This window comes from Bombus flavifrons, chromosome 4, assembly GCF_040668555.2.
Source record: "Bombus flavifrons isolate JBK064 chromosome 4, iyBomFlav1_principal, whole genome shotgun sequence".
NCBI lineage: Eukaryota > Metazoa > Arthropoda > Insecta > Hymenoptera > Apidae > Bombus > Bombus flavifrons.
In genome coordinates, this window is record NC_138445.1 from 16,499,557 (window position 1) to 16,510,480 (window position 10,924).

General features: G+C 30.5%; 4 protein-coding genes across 4 annotated transcripts; 2 read left to right on the forward strand and 2 right to left on the reverse strand.

Annotated features, from left to right (window-relative positions):
• Positions 1-53: 53 nt before the first annotated feature.
• LOC138179028 (phospholipase A2-like) lies at positions 54-1,258 on the forward strand. Its single transcript, XM_069111441.1, has 4 exons — positions 54-641; positions 700-859; positions 920-1,072; positions 1,147-1,258. The coding sequence occupies exons 1-4, from the start codon at positions 338-340 to the stop codon at positions 1,235-1,237; spliced, it is 708 nt and encodes a 235-aa protein (XP_068967542.1). The 5' UTR covers positions 54-337; the 3' UTR covers positions 1,238-1,258.
• Positions 1,259-1,285: 27 nt separating this feature from the next.
• On the reverse strand, positions 1,286-5,776 carry su(r) (dihydropyrimidine dehydrogenase su(r)). Its single transcript, XM_069111632.1, has 16 exons — positions 5,636-5,776; positions 5,449-5,559; positions 4,955-5,287; positions 4,572-4,880; positions 4,172-4,495; positions 3,884-4,094; positions 3,627-3,811; positions 3,323-3,538; positions 3,098-3,262; positions 2,863-3,015; positions 2,677-2,797; positions 2,343-2,605; positions 2,082-2,258; positions 1,765-1,989; positions 1,523-1,680; positions 1,286-1,452 (listed from the first exon to the last, which is right to left on the reverse strand). The coding sequence occupies exons 1-16, from the start codon at positions 5,678-5,680 to the stop codon at positions 1,374-1,376; spliced, it is 3,075 nt and encodes a 1,024-aa protein (XP_068967733.1). The 5' UTR covers positions 5,681-5,776; the 3' UTR covers positions 1,286-1,373.
• Positions 5,777-6,132: 356 nt separating this feature from the next.
• LOC138179151 (odorant receptor Or2) lies at positions 6,133-8,230 on the forward strand. The gene is made up of 6 exons (XM_069111636.1): positions 6,133-6,748; positions 6,950-7,491; positions 7,568-7,667; positions 7,741-7,848; positions 7,909-8,064; positions 8,123-8,230. Exons 1-6 carry the CDS (start codon positions 6,473-6,475, stop codon positions 8,177-8,179), a joined length of 1,239 nt encoding a protein of 412 aa, XP_068967737.1. The 5' UTR covers positions 6,133-6,472; the 3' UTR covers positions 8,180-8,230.
• yip2 (yippee interacting protein 2) lies at positions 8,214-10,901 on the reverse strand. The gene is made up of 8 exons (XM_069111638.1): positions 10,747-10,901; positions 10,009-10,175; positions 9,786-9,917; positions 9,418-9,682; positions 9,150-9,325; positions 8,857-9,057; positions 8,627-8,781; positions 8,214-8,546 (listed from the first exon to the last, which is right to left on the reverse strand). Exons 1-8 carry the CDS (start codon positions 10,763-10,765, stop codon positions 8,462-8,464), a joined length of 1,200 nt encoding a protein of 399 aa, XP_068967739.1. The 5' UTR covers positions 10,766-10,901; the 3' UTR covers positions 8,214-8,461.
• Between the last annotated feature and the right edge of the window lie 23 nt (positions 10,902-10,924).

The following is a 10,924-nucleotide window of genomic DNA, read 5'->3' on the forward strand; positions in this document are numbered from 1 at the left end:
ATTTTCTCATAAGTGGATTACTAATTATAATTCGCGTAAGAAGGAACAATTCAGATAAAATTATTTTATACATTATTGTTAATACAGCATTTGATAAAAAATCTGTTGTCTAAAAAAATGATAAGTAATATTTTTCTTGAAGTTACTCTTTGCTAAATTAATTTTCAACAGCAACATTTCTTTCTGTTCTTTTTTAATCAAAATCTAATTGCTGATACGTTACTATCTCTGTAAAATTCAATACAATTGAGGAAAACTTTACCGTTTACGTAGTAAGAACGTCACATAAAATGATAGAAAGATAATTGTTACATCACGTATTTTCCAATCGTGTTCTATGAGTAGAAATATCATGATTTTTACAATTTATATATTTTTATTATGTACCACAGTCACTTTGGCCCTTGAATCTGATTCTAATTCAATAACATTAAAAGAAACATATATTACTTCAATGGAAAAGTCAATTCAAATACTAATAAACTCTGAACAAGCGATCCATAAGAAAATTGTGAGTATTAAAAATTATTTAAAGGCACTGGCATTTGATATGCTCCCCAAGAATGAAAATACACAGAAAAAATCAACAATTGGTGATGTTTTTAACTCATTTAAATCCAAAATTAAGGCAATATTTCCAGGTATGTAATATTATTTAATATTTTTTTAATATAAATAAGTTGATAATGTAAATTTTAGGAACATACTGGTGTGGTGATGGTAATGTATCTCCGAATGGAGAAGATCTTGGACTTTTTGATAATACAGATGCTTGTTGTAAAACTCATGATCTTTGTTTGGAGAATATTTCAGCAGGAGAAAAACGAGAAGGACTTTTAAATAATGGTATATTCACAAGGTAATTAATACTTTACATTAGATTAATTGAAAGGGACTAAAAAACATGTTCTATATACAGGTCATCATGTGAATGTGATAGAGCATTTTATCAATGTCTTAAAGAAGCTCATAACATTTTTGCTACTAATATTGGAAGAACCTATTTTAATGTTTTAAGACCCCAATGCTTTCAGGCAGATTATCCTATTGTAGACTGTAAAAAATACACAAGGTAATATATTTCATAGTTCCTTCAATTGTTTGTACAAAATATTTTTAATATGATTTGTTATCATTAAATTTTAGACATCGATTGATGAATAACAAATGTGATGAATATAATTACAACTTCTCACTGCCACAAATAATACAATGGTTTGATAATCCAGATTTTTAATAATCTTTAGTGAATTGAATAGTGAATAGAATATAGTGTAAGTAATTTTTGTACTAGATAAAAATATTAAAGAGCAGAATGTACTTGTTGTTACCACTGAAACAAATATTAACGCTTAATGAAGTGCTTGTTATAGTTAGAAATGTTCAAGTTCAAGTGTTCCTTTCAGTGGTATTCCTCTTTTAATAACATGAGGTATTGTTTTAGGTACCATACTGAAAAATAAATTAAACAATTATATGCTTTTCATAACTAAAATTCTATCTTAATAAATAATTAACTTACGTAATACAGTCAATAATAGGACACACTGAAAGACAAAGTGTACAGCCTGTACAATCATCTGTTACTAATGGAATGTGAGTTTTAGAATCAAATCTGATTGCTTGATAACCAGAATCAGCACAAGCCATATAACACTTTCCACAGTTTATGCACATATCCTAACGCATAAAATTGTTTACCCTTAATATATAATGATAAAAATGAATAAAACTTGAAATAATTGAAAAACAATTAAGACCTACGTCATCTATTAACGCTACCACTTGTTCTTTGTTATCCAAGTCCTTGTAGGTACTGATATGACTTAAAGCTTTACCAATAACATTTTTTATAGTTGGTACAGGCGCAATAGGTTTTGGAGCAGGTCTCGTTATTTCGACAGATTTATCGAGTGGATTCGAGTTAAGTTTAATCTCAGCTATTTTCTGTTCTCTAAGTCTTTGATATTCTCCAAAATATGGTATATTCTGAAACACAAAGTAATTATAATATATTATAGCATATTTTTATTTAGTACATATTTATTTCATTCAGTCAGTTAGCCAAAAGTTACACTTACTTTGCCAAGAGCATGTTGGAATACAACTGGTTTCCCTTTTTGATGTTTAAACGTCGGTGGGCTTTGTCCATTCCAATTTTTTACTTGTTCTAAACTTTTCAAGTACAACAAGGCTTTTAAACCAGTCACGTAATCATCAATTAGAGTAAAATCTTGATTCTGTACAGCACTGCAAACCTATCCGCCATTTAAAAATAATCCAATGTAATTGACGTTATATGTAGAAAATTCATAGAAAGATAACATGGCTAACTGATTCACCTGCAAAATAGATGCTCCACAATGTAAAAACTGAAGAGCAACATCCGCTGAATCAATTCCGCCGATACCAAGTATGGGAAATCCAGGAAGATTTTTCGAAATGGAAGAAACTGCCCTTAAAGCTAGTGGTCTAGTTGCATTCCCTGACATACCTCCGTAAGTTGTAGTCTTCTTAATGCCAACAGCTGGCCATGGTGTTGCATCCGCGTGCAAGCCCATTAAACTTTGAACCGTATTTATGGCAGATACTCCATCAGCATGACCTATTACAAAAGATTATTTCTTCGAACATTTATCATTAAAATATTTTAATTATTTATATGCGAAAAAGTACCTTCGTAAGCTGCCTTAGCTATCGAAACGATGTCGGTAATGTTTGGTGTTAATTTCACGAAGAATGGTATCTTTATAGCTTCCCGAACCCATCTTGAAATATTTCTTACCAATTCGGGATCCTAATATGTGAAAGTTTGTATAACGGTTGATAATAAAATGATAATAAATTATTTAAATTATGTACTTGACCACAAGCTAAGCCCATTCCAGATTCTCCCATTCCATGGGGGCAAGATAAATTTAATTCTAGAGCATCAGCTCCGGCTGATTCAGCTTTCCGAGCAAGTTCCGTCCAATCTGCTCTATTGTACGTACACATAATACTGGCAATAATAATCTAAAAATAAATTTGAATCTTCATCAGCAAGAGTGATGTAAAAATCTTATAAAAACTTATATAATTGTATGTTTTTTTAAACCTTAGATGGAAAATCTTTTTTTAGCTCTGTAATGCTATTACACCAGTAAGCTTCTGACTTTTCAGATATCAATTCAATATTCAAGAAGCTACTTTGTTCCGGACCGTAATGGTGGCGTGAAGTTGTACCTTTAATTATTCGTGGAGACACATTTGTGACAAGATCCTAAAACATTGCTTCCTTAAAATAATTTTCCCAAAAAATATTTAACAATGATTTAATTACTTTATTCAAAGAAAAGGTTTTCGTGACAACGAAACTCCATCCAGCCTCGAAAGCTCGTCTAATCATGGTACTACTGGTGGTCGGTGGTGCAGAAGCAAGGCCAAAAGGATTTTCAAATTTTAAACCGCACATTTCGACGGATATATCAACGTCATCGATTGGAGTGTGAAACTTAGGTAATTGAGGGACTTCGGATACTTCCGAATTATAGCAATTCTATCGGGCAGCAAATAAAACATTGTTTAAACCACTTAGATATATGATTTTAACAGATAATTATTTCGTCGATCTTTTAAATTATTACCTGAATATATTTGTGAATATACCATGCAGCTATTTTTCCATCATTTACAGATTCGACGGTAGTATGAGCAACACCAGCAAGATCTCCACCACAAAAGACTCCGGGTACAGAAGTACTCATGGTTTCCGTGTCTACTTCCGGTAAGTTCCATTTATTCATTTTAATGGGTACCATGGCTCGCGTTACTTAAAGGTACAATTCTTTAAAGATATTTCTTCTTAAAAAAAAGGAAACGTTAATGCAACTTAAATTATTACCACTCGAATCTTGCAATCCTGATCCAAAAGCAGATATAATAAAATTTGCTTTTAATCTGCAAATTTGTTCCTCATCTTCTATCCATTCGTCATTCTCGTCTTGCTCGGTTCGACAGAATTCTATTGCAACTATTTTTCCATTTCGAGTAATTACTCGTTTCGGTGATTGAAAAGGAACGAACTCGCATTTTTCTTCTCTTGCTAAATCGAACTAATCACATCGAAAAACTTAAATTATAAAATAATACAAGAAGAAAGCTATATTTTATTTTGTACGGCAATAATTACTTCTTCAGGGACGGCTCGAATGTTAGTGAATCCTTTTCTAAAAACCACGAAAACTTTCTTTGCGCCACATCTTAGCGCAGAAGTAGCACAATCGAAAGCTGTATCTCCAGCGCCGAGAACAACAACATTCCCATGAAGAGAAGGTAGTTCGTTGCTTTTACATGCGCACATTCCCGGTTTACTACCTTTCGCTACTTTTGGTAAAAAACTCTTCGATGTAAAAAAACCCATCTCTTCTGTAAGATTTGAGAAAATTGGAATAGTCTTTGCTTCCGGAAGACCAATTCCTAAAAAGATTGCTTTATACCCGGAATTTTGAAGACCCTACAAAGTTTTAAAAAGTTAGTTGAAGCTGGTTGTACTTTTTACCAATTATGATCATAGTATTGCACGTAAATACCTGTATTGTTAAATCATTCTCGGATAACGCTTTGCCCAGTTCAATCTTAACACCTAGATCTTTGATAAGATCTATCTCAAAATTAACGACATCATACGGTAATCGATATTGCGGAATCTCTGACGAGCTTAAACCACCGATATAATTTTCTTTCTCGAATATTGTAATATTATCATACCCCAAACGTGCAAGAAATGATGCACAGGATAAAGAAGCTGGTCCACAGCCAAACAAAGCGATTTTAGTTTCGGAATGTAGAACGGTTTGTCCGGGAATTCTAGTTTGAGGTATGTTCATTTGTTTGAAGATCTAAGGAACGATGATTAGCGAGTCATGACGTATTTAATGCACAAAACATCAGTCAAAATTGTTTGGCTACTTACATCTGTTGCAAATTGTTGAAGACCACCGATATTTATGGGTCCTTCCTCAGATGCATGCAAATTACATCCACCCACACACAAATCACTTGTCGGACAAACCATACCGCAAGTAAGTCCGAGAGGATTATCGGACAGAATCGCTTTTGCTGCACCATAATAGTTCTTGTTTGAAATTGAAGTTATAAAGGATTTAATATCCAGTTGCGTTGGACATGACTTTTGGCAGGGAGCGTCTGTACATTTTAAACAGCGCGCGGCTTCTTTTAATGCACTACGTTCGCTTAATGTGGTGTGCTTTATGTCATCGAAATTTTTTTTTAGAGGTGGACATTTCTGTAAAATAATAAAATAATAAAATAATAAAATATAAAATATATAAAAATATATAAAATAATGAAATAATAACAATCTAGAAAAAAATGATCTAACTTAAGAGTATCTATCTTGTTCAAATAAGATTTAGTCCGTAATTTTTAATCAGTAATATATCTTACAATGCAGTTTTCATTAATATTTCTCTTCCACATTTTCTTATTTTCTGTAGTATGCGCCGAAGGAACAAAATTTGCAAATGGTTTTATTTTCGGATTTAAGCTTAAAAGATTCTGGAAAAGAACGTTTAGAATTAGATTAAGAATGTTCCTAACAGATCTTCAATGTCACGATATATTAATTACTCACTTCGATATCAGGCACATCTTTGCTAAGTAACGCGATAGATGCCATTTTTTCGCAACGATATTAAAATTTCACACAATTATTGAGTAATCACAAATATTATATTCGTAAATGTAATCAATCGTTATAACAACTGGAGCAACTTACTCCGACTTACCGTGAACACTCACTGAGTGGTTTACTTGAAATGTGTTTGGAATTTCGAAACTCCATATACTATTTGCGTTTAAAACACTAATGAGTCATGGAAACTCATTATCTTTGGTTTGAAAGTACAGATAAACTTGAACGGAGCCTTTCATATACAATTACATACATGCATATCTGATAGTCTCTGGTTTTTTTATGTTTCTCCTATAATACTTATTTTATATGTGATAACTGTAACAAGTAAAACAGCTTTATCTGCATTACCGACTTCTTCAGATTTATAGTACCCGAGAAAAGAGAATCACTTTAACTTCAATAGGGAAGACTGTAAAGAAGACAAGAACAGTATACTATACTTTGATTACAGAATACGTTGAATCGATAAACGATAAATATTAAAAGTGATGTACTCTCTATAATCGAACATGATTATAGCCCAAAGAAACCATCCCTTTTGAATGTCGTTTAATTAAATACAAATAGTAGGAAGCGCTCTCTTCCTCGATATAATTACGATTCATCATGAAATAGTCCTGTAATCTTGTGAACTCTTTAATTAAATGTTAGAATTCTACGATGTAAATGTTACAAACCCACGAGGCAAATGGTAAACTGATACAAAGTTAGTATTCCCAATATAAAGGTAAATTCAATCTACGAAATTGCAACATAAGTGATTTGTTTGAGAAAATGGATATTTTTGGGGAGGAACAAACCAAGTTCAAAAAGATACACCCTAATAAACACTTGCAAAATAGTTTATCAATCATTTACTATCTGGGATTCTGGCCGGAATGGGCCAAATATAAATATTTGTATAATATATACACAACTTTTAATTTAACATTTTTGCTTGGAATTACTATAGCTAGCAATATCATATACATAATTATAAATTGGGGAAATATAGAGGCAATGATGGCCAGTTTAAGTATTCTCATGACTTATTCTACGTACGCCACAAAGGTATAATTTAAAGTGTAAGATCTCTCTCTCTCTCTCTCTCTCTCTCTCTCTCTCTCTTTCTCTCTCTCTCTCTTTCTCTCTCTCTCTCTCTCTCTCTCTCTCTCTCTCTCTCTCTCTCTCTCTCTCTCTCTCTCTCTCTCTCTCTCTCTCTCTCTCTCTCTCTCTCTCTCTCTATTAGATACTTTTTACATTTGTAAATAGGTGATTTATATTATCTGCCGACGTAGACGTATCAAAGATCTTATAGATATAACAAACAACGAAATGTTTAATCGAGATAACGATAAATACGAACATATTACGGCATATTATACTTGGCAAGCAATTTTTCATCAAATCACTTATCAAACTTTTGGTTTCATTGCTGTAATTTCTTGGGGAAGTACCCCGATATTATATCAAATCAGTGGGACATCTAAACAATTACCAATGGTAGGATGGTATCCTTATAATGTAACATCTACTCCAGTTTTTGAATTTACTTCTTTGCATCAATTTATGGTCGTCTGTACAAGTTGCATTAACAATATAGCAATAGATACTTTAGCAACAGGTTTTATAGTGACTGCTTGTTGCCAACTAACAATCTTAAATTATAATATTTCTTCGATGCATTGTATAATAGAAAAAAAATATACTTTATTAAATGATAATGTCAGTATTGAAAACTCTACTTTAAAAGTTTATAGTAAAATGTATGAGGATTTGAAACATTGCATTGAACATACTATTATGATATTTGAGTAAGTTTCTCAATTAAAGATACAAATTTCAACATCTATTCCTCAAATATATACGCACATTACTAAATATTTCCAGTTTCTCAAAACAAATCCAAGATGTATTTGGTACTTTAATATTTTTACAACTTCTAGTAGATTGTATTGTCATTTGTGCTATATTATTCAACTTATCACAGGTAAATCTTGCATATTAACTTTGTTCGGTTTACGCAGTCGTAAGTATGTACTGTGTATTTGTTACATTCACAGATGAAAGATTACGTTACATCCGAATTTCTTGGCACATTACTATATACGTGTTGCGTGATATACCAAATCTTCATATATTGCTGGCATGGAAATGAACTACATTTTCATGTATGTAATTGTGATAAAAAATTTAATAATAAAAATTTTAGTTAAAAATCACATTTACAGAGTATGAGAATATGTTCATCTGCCTATGCAAATAACTGGTGGGATAATAGCAAGGATTTTAAACATGCCTTACTTATTATAATGGCAAGAGCACAATGGCCTCTTATATTAATTGTTGGAAATGTTATGGAATTATCATTACAAAATTTCGTTCTAGTATGTATATATATCTATAATGATTTCATTTTTTTTATTCATTAATGTGATTTTTTAGATTCTACGTACGTCGTATTCTATTTTTACCGTTTTAAGAACTTCTACAGCTACCTAGATCTATTAATAATTATAAAAATTTACAATAAAAAAATATTTTAAATGTTTATTCAGACATTAGTAAACATGGCAGAATTTTAAATATGAAATTCTTCTAGCCATGCGATCAATATTAGTATAAAAATATTGATTTAACAATCTTTCAATAACTTTGTAATGTATATAAAATATAAAAAATAAATATATGCATAAACATACATTTTATAATATATATATATGTCTCGATAATCGTAATCCGTATTTCATATCACCATTTATAACTATATAATGTGTAATATGATTATAATGCTTCTACCATCACAGCTATTCCTTGACCTCCACCAATGCAAGCAGAACCAATTCCTAATTTTCCACTTTTTCGTCTCCTGCAAAAGTGATTATGTATCATTCTCATTAATTCACTCTATATATTCATTAGTTTCTTATTTTTTAAATATTAACACACCTTAATTCATGTATTAAATGTGCAGTAATTCTACTACCAGATGCAGCTAATGGATGTCCAAGAGCAATAGCTCCACCATCCACGTTTAATTTATTAATATCTAAATCTAACTCTCTAACACATGCCAATGTTTGAGCTCCAAATGCTTCATTAATCTAGCAAAACATATAAATAATTACATGTTTGATTAGACATCTACATTTAAATGAGATTTTTATTAATATTTTTACCTCAACAAGTTCAACATCATCCAAATTTTTATCAGTAACTTTAAGAAGTTGTTTGATAGCCGGAGCTGGACCAATTCCCATAATACTGGGTTCTACACCTACAATGCTGTATCCTATCAAGCGTGCTAATGGTGTAAGTTGCTCTGTCTTAACAGCTTCTTCGCTAGCTAAAATAATTGCTCCTGCACCATCGCAAACACCCTATGTGGAAAAGTTATATGTATGTTCAGAAAGTATAAAATATAATTCTAATGTATCTACAATTAACTTTAATAAGACACAAATTAACATACAGATGCAGATCCTGCTGTAACTAAACCGTCTTTCTGAAAAACAGGAGGTAATTTGGCTAAACTTTGAGAAGTTGTTTGAGGTCGTGGATGTTCATCAGTACTAATGACAACATCTTGCTTTTTCACAGTGATTGTAACAGGTGCAAGTTCCTCCTTAAAACGACCAGCATCATTGGCTGAAATAATTGAAATTCGATTTCAGTATCTTTATTCATTTATATTAATATTTTAAATAATTAGCATTGAGTTCAATATAAAAGACATTTACCAGCTTTCCATAATTGTTGACTTCTTAAAGCAAATTCTTCTACCTCTTGTCTGTTTAAGTTATATTGAGCTCCAAGCTTTTCTGCAGTTACACCCATATGTAAATTGCAATAAGTATCAAGTAATCCAAGCCATAAAGCATCCTCAAACTCATATTTTTGCCCTAGAGTTGTACCAAACCGAACATTTCTTACAACAAAGGGAGTTTGACTCATATTGTCTGTTCCTCCTGTTAAAACTATCTTAGATTGCCCTGTTAAAATATCCTGAAAATAATAATTAATTATCTTTTATGTTTGCACAATTTTATTATAAGTAAATTTTATTCTACTTTTTTAATATATACATATACTATGTGATACATGATACCTGTGCACCATTAATAATTGACTGAAATCCAGAACCACATAATCTATTTACAGAGAATGCTGGTTTTTCTAAAGGTATACCAGACTTCAATGCAACATGACGTGCTAAAAATCCTCCATCAGCAGATGACATCTTGTAAATAATAATTATAAATCTTATAAGAGCATGGAACATTTAATAAAAACAATCAACTGGTACATATAAATATTGATTAATTACATACAGCTAATACATGCCCAAAAACAACACTATCTATTTTATCAGGATTTAGCTTTGCAGATTGCAAAGCAGATTTGGCAGCAACAATTGATAGATCAGTTGCGCTTTTATTGGAAAATACACCACCCATTGTACCAAATGGGGTACGTTTTGCAGCTACAATAAAGATACCTATAGGAAAAAAAATGTTATTTGAATATATAATATATATATATATATATATATATATATATATATATATATATATATATATATATATATATATGTAAATATAAATACATACAAACGCATTTTAGAATAATAAAAGTAGCAGTTATTTAGTTATATTTAACATTAAGTCCAAAGGTCAAAAAACATATTCGTAAAACACGTAACATTTATTCTTCTAAAATCGTATATATGACATATCATTTTTTCAATACTATTAAATATATTTTGTATATATATATATATTTAATATTAATTATTTATTTACAATTTTACTTTATATTAAGACATTTTTTCTTATTTTCCTGCCGCATAAAAGATATAATGTTTATATATCTCAAAGATCTTGTAATTATAAAACTTCAAATATAATATATTTTTGTGCCGAGTCATAAATATTATAAAAATAAATGAGAAAGCTGGAAAAATTATAAATAAGGAATTTAAGAAAATATGTAAATATTTATTCAATTTTTTTATTAAAATTTCTAGATATATTTATTTTTATATACTAAATGTTTTGAATATTACATACCTTTTGTTGCAACAGACATTGTGTAACAATATATTCTGCACTACAATACAATCTACAACAGAAATTCAAACCCTAATGTATTGTACAGTGTTCAATATGTTAAATAACTTATATATATACCGCTATCTTCTACCACACGTTTGTAACATAAACATACTCATTATATAGTAGTTTATAT